At 39.7% G+C, this 22,050-nt stretch overlaps 1 protein-coding gene across 1 annotated transcript in view; it reads right to left on the reverse strand.

Moving 5' to 3' along the window:
• The window catches only part of LOC132823227 (organic cation/carnitine transporter 2-like), a 98,344-nt gene that overhangs the window by 57,007 nt on the left and 19,287 nt on the right, over positions 1–22,050 (reverse strand). Inside the window, exons 4-5 of the mRNA XM_060836853.1 lie at positions 15,731–15,902; positions 2,840–2,966 (exon numbers count right to left, since the gene is read on the reverse strand). Coding sequence (XP_060692836.1) covers positions 2,840–2,966; positions 15,731–15,902 — 299 coding nt within the window. The remainder of the gene's footprint in view (positions 1–2,839; positions 2,967–15,730; positions 15,903–22,050) is intronic.

Here is a 22,050-nt window from a genome sequence, read left to right on the forward strand (position 1 = left end):
CACTCACAAAACTGAAAGCTCAGACTTTTCTGATGCATAGAATGGAGATACATGTTCTGGGTCGTGATCATGTTGGTTTTACAGGGAAAGCTCCAGGTCTGAAAGTTCATCAAGGAAACTCCTCCAAAACTAAGTGGGCAACTTACAGTTTGATCTGAGTTGGAAACAAGAATTTCCACTCAGAGCAAACGATTCAAGACCTAATTTTTATCAGAGGGTCTGATACAATGGATTTTTTAAAATGAACAATGAAAAAGTGACTGCATTTGAAATCATAACAAATTAAGGCTTTCCAGTGACTCTTTGATGGTATCCAACATGTTGTTGAGACATAGTGTTCAGCCTCAGGGCTGTTCTCATTTAGTTGCAATAGACAAGACAATTAACCTTTGTATACAAAAAATGAGAACTAATTTAATGAGTCAATTTAGCATGAACTAAGTTAATGAGCCATCTTACTTACATGGTTGTTGACGCCACAGTTCTGCAAAGAATTCTAGAGAAACTAAACAAGATCGTCATGGCATGAAAGGAATTGTGCTGGAAGGTTTTTGAATTTACAGGAGCTTGGGGGTGTGATGGATGGCACTCGCAGGAAGGGAGAAAAACCACAGACACAGTCAGGCAGGTGGGTTTCCTTCAGGAAAAGTAGGAGAGGAAGGCAGGTAGTACAGGAGTCTACTGTGGCTAACTCTATCGCAGGAGAAAGTGAGGACTGCAGATGCTGGAGATCAGAGTCAAAAAGAGTGGCGCTGGAAAAGAACAGCAGGTCAGACAGCTTCCAAGGAGCAGGACAGTCAGGCATAAGCTCTCCACGTTCCTGGTGACGGTCTTATGCCCAAAACATCGACTTTCCTGCTGTTTAGACGCTGCCTGACCTACTGTGCTTTTCCAGTGCCACACTTTTTGACTCTATCCCTATCTCAAACAAGTATGCTATTTTGGAAAAGGTAGGGGGTGATGGACTCTCAGGAAAATGTAGTACTGACAGCCAGATTTCTGGGACTGAGACTAGCTCTAGTGTAATGAAGGCTATGTCAGAGTCCAAGGCTGGAAAATGGGAAGTCTTTAGATATAAGATAATGGAAGTCCAGAGATATTATGTTTCTGTGTGGGTGAAGGACAAGGTTGGTAGATGTAGAGTATGCTGGAGAATTTGAAGTTTTCGGCAAGAATATGAAAGAAGCAGATGTTAGATTTGGACAGCACAATCAAGTGAATCTCTAGAAGAGTATAAAGGCAGTAGGAGTATACTTAAAAGGGAAATCAGGAGGGCAAAAAGGGTGCATGAGATAACTTTGATAAATAGGGTTAAGGAGAATCCAAAGGCCGCCAATTTGTGGAACTGCAGGAGATGGGGGAGTTACTAAACACATATTTTGCATCAGTGTTGACTGTGGAGAAGGATATGGAATAGAGAGAACATGGGGAAATAAATAGTGACATCTCGAAAAATGTCCACAGTACAAAGGAGAAGGTGCTGAACGTCTTAAAACAGATAAAGGTGGACCTGGAACCTGATCAGATGCACCCTAGAACTTTGTGGGAAGCTAGGGAAGTGATTGATGGGCACATTGTTGTGATATTTGCATCATCGAAAGTCACAGGTGATATGCCAGAAGACTGGAGGTTGGCTAACGTGGTGTTACTATTTACGAAACATGGTAAGAAAAAGCCAGGGAATGATAGATCTGTGAGCCTCACATCGGTGGTGGGCAAGTTGTTGGAGGGAATCCTGAGGGACAGGATTTACATGTATTTAGAAAGGCAAGGACTGATTAGCGAGAGTCAACATGGCTTTGTGTGTGGGAAATTGTGTTTTTTGACAAAGTAACAAAGAGGATTAATGAGAGCAGAGCAGTAGATGTGATTTATATGGACTTTAGTAAGGCGTTCGACAAGGTTCCTAATGGCAGACTGGTTAGCAAGGTTAGGTTGCATGGAATATGGGGAGAACTAGCCATTTGGATACAGAAGGTAGAAGACAGAGGATGGTGGTGGAGAGTTGTTTTTCAGACTGGAGATCTGAGACCAGTGGTGTGCCACAAGGATCAGTGCTGGGTTCGCTGCTTTTCTTCCTTTATGTAAATGATTTTAATATGAATATAGGAGGTATGGTTCGTAAGTTTGCAGGTGACATCAAAATTGGTGGTTCAGTGAATAGCAAAGAAGGTTACCTCAGAGTAAAACGGACCTTGATCAGATGGGCTAATGGCCAAGGATTGACAGGTGGTATTTAATTTAGATAAAAGTGAGTTGTTGCATTTTGGAAAGGCAAATCAGGGCAGGACTTGTATGGTAAAATCTTGGGGGTTGTTGCTGAACAAAGAAATCTAAAAGAGACCTAAGGGGCAACATTTTCACACAGAGGGTGATGTGTGTATGAATTGAGCTGCCAGAGGAAGTGGTGGAGACTGTACAATTATGACATTCAATGTGCAACTAAATAGGTATATGAATAGGAAGAGTTTAGAGGGATATGGGGCAAATGCTGGCAAATGAGACTAGATATATTTAGGATATCTGGTCAGCATAGATAAGTTGGACTGAAGAGTCAGTTTCCATACTGTAGAAATCTAATGACTGTGACTATTTGTTTTTGAATGAAAACAAATCATTCTTAGCAGTGACAATGGCTAAATAACTTGGTAGCTCTCACAATTTGTATTTATAACTGAGAAATAACAGTGACTTGGAGAAGGTCATTAACATCGGTCAGTTCATACCATCACCAACAATCAACACTTGCAGAAGAGACAGGAAATAAGATGGGCAACAAAATAAATATACCCTTACTAACAACCACAAAGGAAACAAATATAATGTTTTGTGGCAGTACCTCAAAGTCACTGAATAGTGTTGCTGGTGGAGTAACACAATTTTTCTTTGCCATTTTATGGATTATTGCTTCAGCCTCCTGTACCCTTCCAGTTGTCAGCAGCCAGCGTGGAGACTCAGGAATAAGCCTGGGATTAAAAGAACTTGATTTCAAAGAAAGAATATAGAAGTCACGAAATGGACTTGTGCAATGACTGTTAATATTAAATATTCCCTACTGCGTATATTGAAGTAAACTAAAGGCACTATATTCCTGCTATAGATCTTAGGGCTGCTGTCAAATTCGACAGAGACAACTAGTAGTAGCTTGACTTGAGGGTCACTAGGTACAGATAAGGGATAAGGTTGAGAAGGAGAGTTGCTCATGGTGATCTCAACCAGTTACAGGAATTGAACACACACAGTTGGCATCAGTTAGCATTACCATCAAGCCATCTGAGCTAATCTATTTGCTGCCACTATCCTTTCTTGGAAGTAGTTCACCTGGTTCTGAAAGGATTTTGTTTCATTTATTATCACAAAACACTCCTTGTAATATTTGTCTACAAACCTTCAGTCTTCAGCAGAAGAGGCCCATACTTGAGTGAAAAAGCAAATAATTTATTACTCATTAGTAAAAAAATACGTTATCAAGGTGACTACCACCTGATGAAGGAGCGTCGCTCCGAAAGCTAGAGTGCTTCCAATTAAACCTGTTGGACTATAACCTGGTGTTGTGTAATTTTAACTTTGTACACCCCAGTCCAACACCGGCATCTCCAAATCAAACAGGTTATGATACCTTAGGACTGATTAACTACATTAACATTAGGTAAGAGTTATATTTATCTCAAAAGATGATAAATAGCTCTTTGCTACATGACTGTAGACTGTAGAATTAAAAACTAACAATACACTAGAACTACCAGAGATAGTCATAGAGCCATGGGGCAGGAACAGGCAGAAACAATGGGTCTGCCCAGGAAATCCAGTTTGTGATTTTGGGACGAAGGTGGAAGTAGGATTAATGGGGGTTGGGAATCATGTGCTGGGAGGCTAGGGAGACAAGATGACATTAATGATAGTGCTGGACACGATAGTCAAATGTTTGATGGGAGGTCGTGGCCTGAGGGGAGACAAGAAGAAGTATGAGAGGGGATGTTCAGACTCCACATTGTAGAGGTCAGTATGCCAAATAACAACAGCACCAGCCTAGTCATCAGGCTTGATTACAAGGGCAGAGCTGGATCTGAGAGCATGGAGTGAAGTCAGTTCAGAGAGAGATAAATTAAGTCTATGTTGTGCTCAGACAGTGATCACCAGTAAACCGTCCATGCTGAAGTTATTACAGGGCCATTCTCACCTTCCTTACAGGAGTCACTAAAAAGGCACAAGGAATAGAGATACGTTGACTTACTCTTCCTTAACCCAAAGGTCTATAACAGAAACTGGAAAAGCCTATATAGCTCTTTGAGCCTATTCCACCATTCAATAAGGTCATGGCTGACCTATATCTCAGTGCCATTCAGTTCTAAATCCCTGAAGCATTTATTTACACCCCATTGAGCTCAGTGTTAAAAGATTCAATAATTCCTTATGGACAATGATTTGGAGTGCCCCATTTCTACTACACTTTGCATTAAAACAGAATGTTATTCTTTCCAGGAACAGACCTGAAGTTCAAGAAGACATGCCAAAACATTTTTTTTCAAAAAATTACACACACACATTCTTTGTTAATGTCTCATTTTATAGGGGCAAGGCCTGGAATCCCTGACAAGCCTTCAACGATCATTCATTTCTCTTAGTGATGACATCAACTATACTCAGTGCTTACATCAGTTTGAATCAAGCAAAGTTTTTATGTTCGACATTCACGTTCACACAGCCAAAAATAAAGCATACTCATGAATCGAAAAACATAAGCAATAGGATCCCTGGAATCAACTAAGACAACAGCAATGCAACTACATGGAAAATACAGGTTGTCAGAACAAGGTTTCTTCTATGCACAGCTAAAAAGTTATCCCAATGCAGCCAAGAAGAACGGGACAGGGTGAGTTTTAAAGTGTACACTATTCTTACCAGAAGCTCATTGGTTACCAGTTTACAGTTTGGTAGCTGAGATCCCCACTGAAAGTTGATAGGAGCTTGGAGCCTTAGTACTAAGTGGAATCCCATCATATCAACAGGGCAACAATGTTTTTTTTTTAACTCAGGCTTGAATTGGTATCACTTTCTATTCTGAAGGAAGTCAGAGTTCCTTCAGTGTTGATAGAAAAAAGATGTGTTGAAATCTTTCCTTTTTGCGGCCAGGAAGAGCACGTGTGCTCCTTCACACCCTGCCCTGCCAAGGATTCACCCCAGCAGCCTCCTGAATTTCTGTTCACAGTCATCAGCTGTTTCCAAGTGTGACAGACAAGCTGCTGATCAGTGTGTGCACATGATTTCTGAGAATTAAAATGTCTTTAGTCTGAAATTTGGGGCAAAGAGCATGCTATGAATCATTCCCCTATTCACGTGAATCTTGGTGGGAATTAAAATCAACTCTATGAAAACATTCCTGAATAAGTTAATGAAGTCAATTAAAAATAATTTCATGATGTGACAAAAGAATTTTAATTTGTATTTTTGAAAGGGTGTATGGCTTTCGATATCAAATGCTCCTTCTGATCATATGACGCATTGATAACTAAATCATATCTGCGTCATCCTTTTCATTGACTAACAGCAAAAGAGTTGGAGGGCAGAACAAATACATTTTGTACTGAACAAGGTGATGCCAGAAAATATTTCAACAGGACAGCACACAGTCTCCAGACGTCAATGCCTAGCCTATTAATCTTCCATTTAAAAAATATAAATGGAAAAATTAATGATGCAATGACTGAATTTATACTAAACCATTATCTTCCCTTTGATAATTTACTAACCCATTGCATTCTGGGAATTAATGCTGACTCTGAGTCTGGTGCTTACCTGTAGAAAGCTAAGCACATCTTGGAAAGTGAACAAGAAAGTTGCACTTGCCCATCCTTCCAAAGCGTTCAAATTGTATTAATTGTAATCTGGCAGTAAGCTGTTCAAAGGGTTTGCTTCATGTATAAATTGGTCATTAAAGGGAAGTTGTTGTTCTTCTCAGGACAGAATGAGAATGGAAGGAATGATAGGAGTAGTGACTGGGAAGGAGTTAGTATTTGAAAATGGAAACCACTTACAATGTCACCTAGTGTGGGGAGATTGGGAAAGAAAGGTGGAGATCAGCAGTTTACTGAAGGAAGTGAGTTTAAGCTCATCAATGGCAAGGAGGAAAGGGAAAAGAATCTAGAGAGAGATGTAGGCACAGGACCAAGGGGATCCTGGTGTTGGTCTCACATCCAAATGAGAGGGGAAAAGTAGAACAGGCACCTCTCAATACTGGTAACCAAGACTTCCTTGCACTTCTTGTTGAAATCAGTGGTGGAAGAGTTCGTGAAAAACAATTTAATGGGATAGTCACTTTCGGAGAGTAAAGAAGGCAGAGGTTGTCTTTGGTCAGTAAAATGTTGGTCTCCTGGCATAAGGGCATAAATGACAGAGGGTCAGGTCTCGAAGAGGGAAGTCCATGGTGCTCTCCTTAGAGGATAACTATTCTGAAAAAGTTATCAAGCACCAGTTACACAAGAGTATCCCAGAAGAAATTAGATGACTTGAACAACTTCTGAAGAATTTTAAGCATTTTAATGATGGTAAGAGGTATTATCTATTAATTAGCCACAATAAACTTTGATCCTGCCAATAGGATGCATGAAAGTGCTGAATGGAGAATGTGAATATTATGTTGACTGGGTGAAGAGGTAACAGGTAGTCAAGGAGTCATTTTGGGAGTTGCGCTAGCTTGAGAGAAGTTTGTGGGACTACCATAAACCATTGATGAAGGAAGTGTTTTTTTTTAGATTCAACCAAAGCTGATTTTCTTTTTAAACATAGTGTAGCGATAACATCAAAGACAGTGATACAAAGTTCCAAACTAATGTTCTTGCACGTGGCTTTGAATCCCAATGACTGATTGTAAAACAAGTCTGCTTGAAATGTATTAACCTGCAGAAATGTGCCTCTTATAGGGCATAATTGAGACACCAAAGAATATGCGGTTCAAAGAACCAAAAGGAATTGTCCAGTTGTAGGACAGTGCACCTAATATCTGTACCAGCTACATACCATTAAAAGTCCTGTGTAATTAACCTCATTTTAACCTTCAAAATCTCATCAGCAAGATAAAAAATAATTGTGGATTCTGGAAATCAGAAACAAAAACAGAATTGCTGGAAAAGCTCAGCAGGTCCGGCAGCATGTGTGGAGAGAAATCAGAGTTAATGTTTCTGGTCCAATGACATTTCCTCAGACCAATTTGTTACATATGGTGCCAGACCTGCTGAGCTTCTCCAGCAATTTCTGTTTTTGTGCCTCAACTGCGAAAATTTATTTTCCTTACAAATGGTTCTACGTAACAAGGCTTGCAGTTCGTCATCTTTCTGGTAGTTCAGAATAAATTATAAACTCATTATGTATTGCTCTTATTATCCTGAAAGAATAGTAAATAAGAAAGCTTAATACAATCTTTAAATGTAGGTGTCAGAGTACTTGTGTTAGAAAACTATCATATTCTGCTTCTATTATTATTTACTCTTATCCTCTGCAACCACCAAAATTTCATATGGACCTCCTCTCGTTCTGTTTTGAAACTATTCTGCAGCACTCATTCATTTGCGCAATCAATTCAAATCATGGACTCTATATGTATATTGTTGTTTTTCAGGGCTATTGCAATTACATTTCTCCCTCACAAAATCAAAGGGCTGTTTGTGGATGGTACAGTGGCTCACTGATTAGTACTGCTACATCACAGCACCAAGGACCTAGGTTTGATTCCACCCACAGGTGACTGTGTGGAGTCTGCACATCCTCCTGGTGTTTCTGGGTGCTTTGGTTTTCTCCTACAGTCTAAAGGTTAGGTGGATTGGTCATGTTAAATTGTCCATGGTGTCCAGGTATGTGTAGGATAGATGAATTAGCCAATGGGAAATGAAGAGGCCTGGAGTGAGTCTGATGGAATGCTGTTCAGAAGCGTGGAATGGGCTGAATGGGCTGTCTCCACAGTGTAGGTATTCTATGAGCTGCCAGTATATGACTATTTTCTGAAATCTCCTGTTAAAGCTTGTATTAGGCTTTCTGCATAATACCTCAAGCAAAACCTCTTCCTTAATATTGTGTTCACTTCACCCTTCACTGTCGGTGTGTCCTTTCATCTTCGGCATTCTGCCAATCTTTTTAAAAATACTATGAACTCTGGAATATTTCCCAATTTTGGTCAATACGTAACATGTCTTTGTACTTGTGATAAGATTAAAACCATTTATCTCTAATTATCATACTGAGTTTAATTTGGATAAATGCCACGTATTCCATTTTGGTAAAACAAACAAAGGCAAGACTTATACAGTTAAAAGTAGGACCTTGGGTAGTGTTGTAGAACAGAGAGACCTCAGGGTTCAGGTACATAATTCTTTGAAGTTTGCATCACATGTAGCTAGGGTGTTGCAGAAGCTGTTCAGCATGCATTCCTTCATTGCTCAAACCTTTGAGTATAGGAGTTGGGACGTTACGTTGAGATTGTACAGGACATTTGTGAGGTTTCTTCTGGAATACTGTGTCCAGTTCTGGTTGTCTTGTCAGAGGAATGATATAAGTAAGCAGGAGAGGGTTCATAAGAGATTGACCAGGATGTTGCTGGGAATAGAGTGTTTGAGTTTAAGAAGAGTATGGAAGGGAGGGGATATTTTTCACGGGACCACAGAAGGTTGAGATGTAACATTAGAGAGGCTTATCAGTCAGGATCATAGCCAATGCCCTAGTATAGTCTTTATCTATTTCTCCATGACTTTATCTACAACCACCATTTTAACTTTCCTTTTGTTGCTGAACACTGAATCTGGTTTCCAGGCCAAATGTAAAGTTATCAATTGTAAAACTTGGGAGTTCATCTCATATTTTTAGATCTATATCAACGATCTAATGAAAATTATGAGCCAGGAAGGCTTGCACTAGGACATGATGGTGTCCACTGATACATATTTCACATTTCATCCAAATCTCTTCAACATACTTCATATACTCATCAATCACACGTGCATCCTTATGCAGGACTTTTAATTTTTGACAAGAAGGTGAGTAAATTGTGCTAACTTAAGACAATTCATTTTTCTTTCTGATCCTTATCACATGCTGCCATTAATAATTCTCCAACATTTTAATTATAAATCTTTGTTAAGGGAATATATAGTAGTGTCTTTATTGAGTAAACTGCAGATTCAGTCTTTCTAAAAATAATTGCTTTATCATGCTGCATGTTGAGTTTCCTTAGTGCTTTTTTCATTGAAGGCTCTTTTTAAACTGCAAAATTATCCTACTAGAAATTATATCAGCAACAGTAAAATAGCTTACTCCAGTTACATTGCATGGAATCATCATGTTCTTCTCATCTTATGTATTATATCCCTGAAGTAAAAACACAAAAAGCAACATAACACAGAAGCTGGAGATCTGAAACAAAAACAAAACAATTCTGAAAACACTCAGCGGCTGTAGGCAGCTGAAGGTCATGGACCTGACAGATTAACCCCGTTCCTTGCCACAAAATCTTCCTACCCCCTGACCTCATGTCAACCCTCACTGGTGAATCTTTAACTCTTCCACTCTAATGGTGTCAGTGTCCAATATCTGATCTTGAAACGTTGCAATCATTGCCTCGTCCAGTTATTGCAACATCATGGAAATGCCTCATCTGTACAATCAAACTCTGAAAACTATTTCTTCGTCAGGACATTTTCAAGGCAGCAGTTTTCTGATCCAAGAATTAAATCCCACTTAGGGGTCCATCAGGAGTTTGTCTATGCACTAAATCTTAGCACAATCCAGGTATTTAAATATCAATTCTGAAGAAAGAATCTCTAAATTTAATTAGTCCACTCTTTTACAATTAAAGTCCATGGTATATTCCTCCATAGGATGAATGACCAACATCCGTCATCTTATCAAAATCTGACCATAACTTATAGGCATTCAAAAAAAAATCATGTTTGTGTTCAATTTCAACCATGGAGTTTAGAGTTATAGAGCCACAGAGATATACAGCACGGAAACAAACCCTTCAGTTCAACTCGTCCATGCTGACTAGATATCCAAACCTAATCTAGTCCCATTTGTTAGCACTTTGCCCATATCTCACTAAACCCTTCACACTCATATACTTATTCAGATGACTTTTAAATGCTGTAATTGCACCAGCCTTCACCACTTCCTCTGGCAGTTCATTCCATACAGGCACTACCATGTGCATGAAAAAGTTGCCCCTTAAGTCCTTTTATATTTTTCCCTTCTCACCCTGAACCTATGCCCTCTAGTTCTGGACTCCCCCACCCCAGGGACAAGACCTTGTATATTTATCCTATCCATGCCCCTCAGGATTTTATAAACCTCTATAAGGTCACCTCTCAGCCTCCAAATCTCCAGGGAAAATAGCACCAACCTATTCAGTCTCTCCCTATAGCTCAAATCCTCCAACCCTGGCAATATTCTTGTAACTCTTTTCTGAATCCTTTCAAGTTTTACAACTTCCAATAGGAAGGAGACCAGAACTGCACACAATAGTCCAAAAGTGGTCTAATCTATTTAACACAACAGTTAGGAAGTTTAATTAATTATGTTGAAAATGCCATTGATATACTTTGCTTACCAATACGATGAGGTAAAAGGTTTATTCAAAATTCTAACTCTCATCAACAAACTCAACAAAGCAGTCAGCTAAGTGCCAGGATAGCTCCGAAATTCTTTGCTGTTCAGTTTACAAATGTCACCAGCACCAACTAAGGTGTCATTTGACAAGGACATTACATTGACTTATTTTCCAGTTTGTTGCTTTTCACTCCATGATTCAAGTATACTAATAAAAGAGGAAAATCAACCTCAAACTCAAAATTCATTAGCAAATGAAACATTTTGCATCTTGAAATTTCAGACAATGCACATAAGAACATTTTACAAGTAAAAAAAAAATCACCTCTTTTTAATCAGTAACAAAAGAACTCTGTGTAAAACTCTTTAATTCAGAAATAGGATATATTCTCAAATTATCAGTCATGGATAATTAATGTGATACATTACAGAAAACAATCACAGCTGTTTACAAAGCTCACTGCTCCTGCAATCACTCTTCTATTTTTAATTCAATTTCAAGAATAACTTCTAATTTATTGATTGTCTTATTTCCAGGAATTGTGTCATGTGAATCCATGAGGACAAGCATCAGGAAACATGAAACAAGATCCAAACACTAAATATGCAGCATAGAGACATACAGCCATAGAGATATACAGAATGAACATGGTTCAATCCAACCCATGCAGACCAACCAGGTATCCTAAATTAATCGAGTTCCATTTGTCAGCATTTGGCCCACACTCCTCTAAACACTTTCTATTCATGTGCCCATCCAGATAACTTTTAAGTATTGTAATTGTCCCAGCTTCTACCTCTTCCTCTGGCAACTCATTCCATACATGCACCACCCTCTGCATGAAAAAGTTGCACTCAGATCCCTTTTAATTTTTTTCCCTCTCACCTTAAACCTATGCCCTCTCGTTTTGGACTCCATACTCCTTGGGGAAAAGACCTGGCTATTTATCCTATCCATGCCCCTCATGATTTTATAAACTTCTGTAAGGTCACCCTTCCGACGCTCCAGAGAAAACAGCCCCAGCCTATTCAGCCTCTCCCTATAGCTCAAACCGTCCAACCCTGGCAACATCCTTGTAAATCTTTTCTGAACCCTTTCAGGTTTCACAACATCCTTCCTATAGCAGGAAGACCAGACTTGAAAGCAGTATTCTGAAAATGGCCTAACCAATGTACTGTATAGCCACAACATGACCTCCCAACTCCTATACTCAATGCTCTGTCCAATAAAGGCAAGTATACCAAATGTCATCTTCACCAGATTATCTACCTGTGACTCCAATTTCAAGGAATTATGAACCTGTACTCCAAGGTCTCTTTGTTCAGCATCACTCCCCAGGATCTTACCATTAAGTGTATAAGTCCTGTCCTGATTTGCCTTTCCAAAATGTAGCACGTCACATTTATTTATATTAATCTCCATCTGCCATTCCTTGGTCCATTGACTCGTTGTACTCTGATCAAATTTCCATTGTATTCTGAGGTAACCATCTTGGCTGTCTACTACACCGACTATTTTGCTGTCATCTGCAAACTTACCAACCATACTTCCTATATTCACATCCAAATAATTTATGTAAATGACAAAATACAGTGAACTCAGCACCGATCCTTGTAGCACACCTCTTGTCACAGACCTCTCATCTGAAAATCAACCCTCCACCACCCACCCTCTGTCTCTCACCTTTGAGCTAGTTATGTATCCAAATGGCTAGTTCTCGTTGTATTTCATGTCATCTAACCCTGTTAACCAATCTATCATGCACAACCTTGTCAAACACCTTACTGATGCCCATACAGACCATACATGCAAGCAATCTAATACTTACAGTATACTCAGAGAATAGAATCATGCTTTTTTTTGCATTTTCTCTGTGCCGTCTTTACTCCAGGGTGGAAGAGACCAAAACTAGAGGACATAGATTCAAGGTGAGAGGGGAACCATTTAAAAGGGATCTGAAAGCCAACTTTTTCACAGATGGTGGTATGTGTATGAGCTGCCAGAGGAAGTGGTAGAGGCAGGTACAGTTGTAACATTTAGAAGACATTTGGACAGGTACATGAATAGAAAGGTTTAGAGGAATATGGACCAAATGCAGGTAAATGGGACTAGATTGGTTTAGGATATCTGGTCAGCATAGACAAGTTGGGCTGAAGGGTCTATTCCCATGTATGACTCTATGACCCTGTTAACTTCCTCCTCCCTTACTTTTATTTACATTAATTCTGGTTTCTCCCGCTTCTTTCATCTCTAGTCACTATTTGCAGTTCTGTTTCTCTTCTTCTCAACCTTAGTTTCTGCCTCACAATTGTCTACTTAATGACTTGCTCACCTTGCCTCTTTGTTCCTTAAGGGAGATGTTTTCACACCACCATTTCTATCTGCCTCGACTGCTTTCCTATTTCATTTAACACTCCTCTACTTCTGTTATTTTTTCTACTTTTGTTATTTAAATGTTTCTTCTTTGTTTAACAAAGAACTTCATTCTTTCACATTTTTTGACCCTTCATTTCAATCCTCTTTTCTTGCTCTTGCTTTTGAATTTGCCATTCATGTTTATCTCCACTCTAAATCCCTATTTTCTGTCCTGTGACATAGCTACATGAGAAACCTAGTGTGAAGCGACAGGTCTTAGGTGACTGTGTGGAGTTTGCACATTCTCCCATGTCTCCCTGCACGGGTTTCCTCCAGGTGCTCTGGTTTCCTCCCACAGTCCAAAAATGTCCAGGTTAGGTGGTTTGGCCATGTTAAAAAATTGCACAGCGGTGTCCATTGTGCAGTGGTTGTGCAAGTTTATAGGGTTAGCCATGGTAAAAATCCCACACAGGTTTGTGGGGATGGAGTAGCATACTGTTCAAAGGATCAGTGTCGACTAAATGGGACAAATGCAGGGATCCTGTAATCTATTTTGTACATTGACCAAAAACTTTGAAAAATGTTTGAGCAAAAGTAGTATTGTTTTAGACAAAAGCAAAATGGAAAAAAATTCATCAGTTCCTTTTCATAATTGTCATGCACAGTAACCAATAAAAGTGATCCGGTTCCAAATAGTTCTGTAACATCAAGCTCTGCCCTCAGAGTTGCCGCCAAATTAAAGATTTTAAAAGTACACAAAATTCCCAGATTTACCTGTATTCCAGAGTGAGTTGTCAGAAAGGACCAGGTTTAAATACCTAGTAAGAATTGCTATTTATTATAACTAATTAGATTCTACCCCACATACAAACAGGAAAACATTGGTGATATGGATGGGGGGGGAAGCTGGGAAAGCTGTAGACTGGTTTGCTGAAATGGTTCTCATGCTAACCAGAATGCTGCTTCTCAGTCTTCGTTTTTTGGATGCTTCCACTGGTTTGCAAGGGACACAGGGCAGCTGATTATTTTTGACTGAAATATCTATTTTACTAATTATAAGTCACAGTTTACTACAACTGCTGGAGAAAAAAACAGTTTTTTTAAGGCTGAAAATGTTTTTTACCGCAGAGAACAAAGAAACCTCCTGAGTGGATGGAGGTCTGGAGATGTTTACTGAGAACCAACCACATAATTGTTGGCAGGCAAACAGGCCTTTGCCACTGGGAAATGGCCACTGGTTCACAAACCAGGGGTGGCACAATAGCTCAGTGGTTAGCACTGCTGCCTCACGGTGCCAAGGACCTGGGTTCAATTCCAGACTGTTTCTGTGGAGTCTGCACATTCTCCCTATGTTTCCTCTAGGTGATCTGGTTTCCTGGCACAGAGCTGAAAATGTGTTGCTGGTTAAAGCACAGCAGGTTAGGCAGCATCCAAGGAACAGGAAATTCAACGTTTCGGGCCAGAGCCCTTCATCAGTCATTCCTGATGAAGGGCTCTGGCCCGAAATGTCGAATTTCCTGTTCCTTGGATGCTGCCTAACCTGCTGTGCTTTAACCAGCAACACATTTTCAGCTCTGATCTCCAGCATCTGCAGACCTCACTTTTTCCTGGCACAGGCCAGGTTATCTAGATAGGCCATGCTAAAGTGTCTAGGGATGTGCAGGTTAGGTGGATTAGCCATGGGAAATGCAGGGATAGGGGGACAGGTCTGCGTGGATGCTTTTCAGAGGGTCAGTGTGGTCTGAATGGTCTGCTTCTACACTGTTGGGATTCTAAGCCAATCAGCCACTTGCTAGGAGAAAATGAGGACTGCAGATGCTAGAGATCAGAGTCAAAAAGTGTGGCAAAACGAAAGCACAGCAGGTCAGGCATCATCTCAGAAGCAGGAGAATCCATGTTTCGGGCATAAGCCCTTCATCAGGAAGCTACTTGTTTCCAACCAAAGCACTACAACCTTTCAACACCAGTTTGTCTGCAGCCACACTTTAACTGCGGTTTGAACAAGTGCAAGATGTACTTATTATGATTGTCACAACACTTGCTTTCAAAATATGCAGCAGTCACACAGGAATCTTTCATTTTAATGTAGCTCTTTTCTCATGTCAGTCACAGTTAAAATTACGGAAAATAACAAAAGATGTTGTTACAAAAAAATACTCTGCTTTAATGCATTTAGTATTAAGACCTTACTATAAGCTCATGAAATGGATGGATAGGTCTATAACACATTGACTATCCAATATCATTCCAATCCACCTATATGATTTAATGGTCATCGTCATCTCCTTGTTAGTAATATGATGAAGTTGATCAATTTCCCGTTATAAATCCCATTTAATTTTTAACACATCGATTTCAATCTGGTCAAATTATGTCAAATTCCAAAGGGATGGCAACCATTTGACTCAATTACTGTCTCAGCAATAAAAACAAAAATCACACTTTGAACATCCAGCCTCCTTTCACATTCTGGATTAGTGGTGCTGGAAGAGCACAGCAGTTCAGGCAGCATCCAAGGTGCAGCAAAATCTTGGATGCTGCCTGAACTGCTGTGTTCTTCCAGCACCATTAATCCAGAATCTGGTTTCCAGCATCTGCAGTCACTGTTTTTACCTAGCCTCCCTTCTCAGTCAAGAAGATGTAACAACACCTCATAGAACATAGGCAAATCTGATCCCATCCATATTCTCATACAAGAAGAACTCTCATTGGCTTTATTTTGGTCAAAATCAATCTGAGAAGGAAATAAACATTTTACCTAATGAGTATAGAATTTCTACTTACCACCACAAAGGAATGTAGAACACACCAGGGATAGACAAGGCCAAAAGCAGAGCCCCCCAGCTTCTTATGAAGTATGCAACCAAAGGCAGAAGCATATAGCCAATAGCAAAAGAAATGCAGATTCCCACTGTACTGTACATAACCCGAATTGATTTTCCAAGCATTTCCGATCCTGTAAAAGAATAAACTGGTCAAAATCACATTGATTTTCTGTTAATTCTTCATTTTATCTCAATGCCTATTTTGGCCACCTTAAAATGAAGTTATTTTTCTGGTTTTCAGTCTTTTTTAAGAAAAAATGTTTCTAGTATTGTAATGCTCCCTCAACCTAATCTACTAAAGCAAGCTGAAAGAAGGATCCTAGATGCAGAACTGAAACGTCAGTCCATCTTAGGTGCCGCCCTGGAGCCAGTTCCTGAGCAAGATAAACAGAAGCAATTAAACAATGGAATGCAGCATATGACAGGAAGAAGAGAAGAGAGATGGAATATGTATGAAAAGCAATTAAAAACAAAGTAAGGTTTCATGAAGAAATGTCCAGCAGACATTGAGACTAGAGATTACTTCCGTCTCTGGAAGCAAAATCACAAGAACAATTAGAGATTACAAAAGACCACCAGGTTCAGTCCCATAAAGTTTTATTACTCTAGTATTTTGAATTACTCATTCTCTACATTTTCATCAACCCACTATTTCTGATGTTTTTGTACCAGTGGGCAGGCATTGTAAGCATGGGTCTGAACTTCAGTAAAGAAGCTTTACTTGATTTTCTTTAAAGGTATTTCCACTAATTATTGAGTTGTGTCATCTGAGCTGAATATCTTTTTTTTAAAGACATCATCAATTTGTTATTATCTATTACTATCTCATATATTCCATTTCTGTACTTTAGAAAATCCTTTCATAAACTGTCCTTCTCCAGCTCTAAACCCAAAGTTGCCTAACCTCTCCTCACAGTTCATCTTTTTTACTCCTGGAATTAGTCTCATCTCCCTTCTCATGCTCTTTCCAAACTTTAAACTGGAGCAAATTAGCACAAATGTTGAGAATTTGAAACAAAACAGAAAATGCTCAGAAAAACGCAGCAGATAAAATAATATCTGTGAAGACAGGAACAGAGTTAACGGGCTGGATTTTTATGGAGTCAAGGCGACTCCAAGGTGTGAAAATGGCAACCAGGAGCTGATTCTGGACTCCACTCCCAAAGCTTTCTAATTTTCTTCTGTACATTTGAAGGTGCATTTAAGGTACCTTCACTCTGTGTACTTATCTATCGTTACGGCTGGGATAGGCATATTCTACTACTCCACAATTTTCATGCAGTCAGAGCAACTTTTGAGGAACTTGTGGTTCATGGCATTTCAGAACTGTCATGAAGTATAAACTGGATGAGGGAGCTTTTGAAAGATAAGTTCAAAAGGTCTTATACGTGGCCTCTCGGAGGGACCAGGAATGTACAATGAAGCTTGGTTGAAAGCTCAAGGCATCCATTGGATTATCAAAACTCACTTGAAAGACTTGCTCTCTTTTCTGTTCTGTAAATGCTGCAATGTTCATTTCCATAAGATAAAGATGTTGCAAATGTTTTCAGGTTCTGGTATTAAAAGTACCAAGGGCCTGAATGATTCACATTTTACTCGGTCTGCAGTAAGATCAACTTCTATGAGTAAATGTGAGGTTATCCACTTTGAGTTGAGTATGGTTGCCATTACAAAAGAGATAGTGCTAGAAAAGCTAAAAGGTCTTAAAATTGATAAATCTCCTGGCCCCGATGGGATACATCCTAGAGTTCTGAGAGAGGTGGCTGAGGAAATAGCGGAGGCATTGGTTGAGATCTTTCAAGAGTCACTGGAGTCAGGGAAAGTCCCGGATGATTGGAAGATCGCTGTTGTAACCCTCTTGTTCAAGAAAGGATCAAGACAAAAGATGGAAAATTATAGGCCAATTAGCCTAACCTTGGTTGTTGGTAAAATTCTAGAATCCATCATTAAGGATGAGGTTTCTAAATTCTTGGAAGAGCAGAGTCTGATTAGAACAAGTCAACATGGATTTAGTAAGGGGAGGTCACGCCTGACAAACCTGTTGGAATTCTTTGAAGAGGTGACAAGTAGGTTAGACCAGGGAAATCCAGTGGATGTGGTCTACCTAGACTTCCAAAAGGCCTTTGATAAGGTGCCACACGGGAGGCTGCTGAGCAAGGTGAGGGCCCATGGTGTTCGAAGTGAGCTACTGGGATGGATTGAGGATTGGCTGTCTGAGAGAAGGCAGAGAGTTGGGATAAAAGGTTTTTTTTCGGAATGGCAGCCGGTGACAAGCGGTGTCCCGCAGGGTTCAGTGTTGGAGCCACAGCTGTTCGCATTGTATATTAATGATCTGGATGAAGGGACTGGGGGCATTCTAGCGAAGTTTGCACATGATACGAAGTTAGGTGGACAGGCAGGTAGTACTGAGGAAGTGGGGAGGCTACAGAAGGATCTCGACAGTTTGGGAGAGTGGTCCAGGAAATGGCTGATGGAATTCAACGTGAGCAAATGTGAGGTCTTGCACTTTGGCAAAATGAATAAAAGCATAGACTACTTTCTAAACGGTGAGAAAATTCGTAAAGCCAAAATACAAAGGGATCTGGGAGTGCTAGTTGAGGATTCTCTAAAGGTAAACATGCAGGTTGAGTCCGTGATTAAGAAAGCGAATGCAATGTTGTCACTTATCTCAAGAGGGTTGGAATATAAAAGCACCGTTGTGCTACTGAGACTTTATAAAGCTCTGGTTAGGCCCCATTTGGAGTACTGTGTCCAGTTTTGGTCCCCACACCGCAGGAAGGACATACTGGCACTGGAGCATGTCCAGCGGAGATTCACACGGATGATCCCTGGAATGGTTGGTCTAACATATGAGGAACGGCTGAGGATCCTAGGATTGTATTCATTGGAGTTTAGAAGATTAAGGGGAGACTTAATAGAAGCTTACAAGATAACATGGCTTGGAAAGGGTGGACTCTCGAAATGTTTTTCCGTTAGGCGAGGAGACTAGGACCCGTGGACACAGCCTTAAATTTAGAGGGGGTCAATTCAGAACAGAAATGCGGAGACATTTCTTCAGCCAGAGAGTGGTGGGCCTGTGGAATTCATTGCCGCAGAGTGCAGTGGAGGCCGGGACGCTAAATGTCTTCAAGGCAGAGATTGATAGATTCTTGATGTCACGAGGAATTAAGGGCTACGGGGAGAATGCGGGTAAGTGGAGTTGAAATGCCCATCAGCCATGATTGAATGGCGGAGTGGACTCGATGGGCCGAATGGCCTTACTTCCACTCCTATGTCTTATGGTCTTATGGTCTTATGGAAACAAAAATAAGAAGGCAGATTATTATTTGAATGGCTGTAAATTGAGAGAGGTAAATGTTCAAGGAGTCTTGGGTGTCCTTGTGCACTACTCTTTGAAAGTAAGTGCACAGGTATAGCAGGCAGTTAAAAAAGGCAAACTCTACGTTGGCCTTCATAGTGAGAGGATTCAAGTACAAGAACAAGGACATCTTGCTACGATTATACAGGGGACTGACGAGGCCACACCAAAAATATTGAGGGTAACTTTGGTCCCTTTTTTGAGGAAGAATGCTTTTGCTATAGAGAGAATGGAGGAAAAACTTACTAAATTGATTTTTGGGCTGGCAGAACTGATGTATGAAGAGAGATTGGGTTGATTAGGATTGTATTCACTGAGCAATGTACAGTAATCTCATAGAAACCTCTAAAATTCTAAGAGGAGAAGGATAATGGATAAACCTTTTAGGACTAAGATAAGGATAAATTTCTTCACCTAGAAAATGGTGAGCCTGTGTAATTAATTACCACCGAAAATAGTTGGAGCCAAAGCATTGTTTGTTTTCAAAAAGGAGATTGATCTAGCTCCTGTGGCTAAAGGGAACAAGGGACCTGGGGGAAGGGTAGGATTGCATATGGAACTCGATAACCAGCCATGATCATATTGAACGACATAGCAGGCTTGAGGATTGAATGGGTCATTCCTGCTCCTATCTTCTATCTTTCTATGAACAAAACTTTTCCAAACATTTTACTAATACATTTGCTTGTCATTGTAGAGTTAATCGATTCAATGCAGAACCCATTTTAGGTGAATGGGCTTGAAATGCCATGGATGGGGCATATGGAGTAAGTGGTGGGATTGAGTGAGGGATGGAAGACCTTAAAGTTTTCATTGCAACTAGAATGAAGTCCAAAAACACTGAGATGGGCCTTTCAAGAACATAAATCTTGGCTTTGCAAGCATTTCCTCCTGAGATAGGTGGCTGAACTCAGACATTTGATTCCCGCTACCTGCATTGCAGTTGACAATCCAACACATTCCAGATCAGTGACCTATTTCAGAGTTTTAGTTCTGAATTTTAAATGCTAAATGTTCAACACAGGTAATATACTTGAGTGTACTGGTATCACTTATCATGCAGTTGGAGTGGACACTTCTGTTACAAACATTTCCTGGATTTCACGGCTAGGCACAGAGCTCTGCAACCAGACTGTTGCAATAGGCATCTGAAATGTACCAGTACTGTTTGTGTCTCCCACACAAATTAGTTGATCAACTTAGTTGAAAACTGATGTCAATACTTAAATTACACTGAACCCAAATTGGCTCAGATTCATAAATGAGTCGTTTGAATGAGTAAAACTTGCACTCTGCAAAATTTTTGGTCATACTTCAGCTACATTGAAAATTCTAGCTGTTCTATTTACTGTTATTCTCTTTCTAAGTCTTACAGTCATACAGTCATAGAGATGTACAGCATGGAAACAACCCTTCGGTTCAAATTGTCCATGCCAACCAGATATCCCAACCCAATCTATTCCCAACTGCCAGCACCCAGCCCATATCCCTCCAAACCCTTCCTATTCATTTACCCATCCAGATGCCTTTTAATTGTTGCAATTGTACTAGCCTCCACCATTTCCTCCGCTAGCTCATACCACACACGAACACCCTCTGCGTGAAAAAGTTGCCTCTTAGGTCTCTTTTATAACTTTCCCTTCTCACCCTAAACCTATGCGCTCTAGTTCTGGACTCCTCCACCCCAGGGAAAAGACTTTGTCTATTTATTCTATCCATGGCACCCCCCCATCTAAATAATTTCTAGCTATTGCATTTTTACATTATTTACATCTAAATGAAATACAAGCAATTCAAATCTGACATATCAAAATAGGTTTTGGATCTCGTTGTTGTAATTCCAGCCAATGTTATTACTGGACACGCCACATCCAGACTGAGACGTGCCTTGATGTTTTGTTTTGTTTTTAATTTACTAAGGTGGTCTTCCACTGAAACACTAACATGCAATGCTGCATGTTTAGTTTTAACAATAAAACAAAAGTTTATTAAACAAAAGAAGTAAAGATTAAATAGAATATCCAAGATATTTTCATGTAGCATAATTTGCAACAAATATAATCCCATCTATTCCAACACCAACACATTACAGAACTCACATCAGACATAGAGTAAAAAATGAGGTCTGCAGATGCTGGAGATCACATTATCTATCACACCTATGTGGTTGACTTAATTGATTCCTTCAATTCTCACCCAAAGAGTTTGAGAGCTTCTTTTCTGATTACATTCACAACTTCTCAGCTTCAAATAGTCCTTTGGATTTCCAACCAAAGATTTCTGCTCTCAAATTTCAGAACAAAACACAGAGATAACTTACTTTTTCATTTTTCTCAACTATCTCCTTTCTTTAGAAGAAACTATTGTTTTACATCTTACTTCAATTCGGACTTTTGTAAACTCCCACTGAACACTTTCTAAACTCTGGGTTTTCACCGAAGCAAAAAAATTCAATTCCTGATTCTTCTAAACTAAATCAAGCCAATACTTTTTCATGTTTACTCTGTTTGATTATAAATCTCTCACTATACAAATAAATTCCATTTATCACTCCAGAAACTCTTTCTCGCGTCCTGGTTTAGAATAAAAATGGCCCGAAATACACTAATAAGGTAGCCCCCACATATACATTCCCCAAAAGCCACATATCATTTTTCAAAAACCAAACTCGAAAATAAATGATTTTAATGCATATATAAACACAAACCTTATATGTATAAGACTGAAATTCCTGCACTGCAAGAGAAGTAAATGAAATTTGTGCCAGTATGTGTGTCAGGAATTTAGTATCTAATCTATAATAATAAATCTGTCAACAATTTTGGAAGTCCCTAGTCTCCCATGTCACCCAATCTGCACATAAGATCACGTCAGAATTTAAATAGCTAAAAACTAAATTGGTTCTAATAATACTTCCCCAA

Source organism: Hemiscyllium ocellatum, chromosome 16 (genome assembly GCF_020745735.1).
Source record: "Hemiscyllium ocellatum isolate sHemOce1 chromosome 16, sHemOce1.pat.X.cur, whole genome shotgun sequence".
NCBI lineage: Eukaryota > Metazoa > Chordata > Chondrichthyes > Orectolobiformes > Hemiscylliidae > Hemiscyllium > Hemiscyllium ocellatum.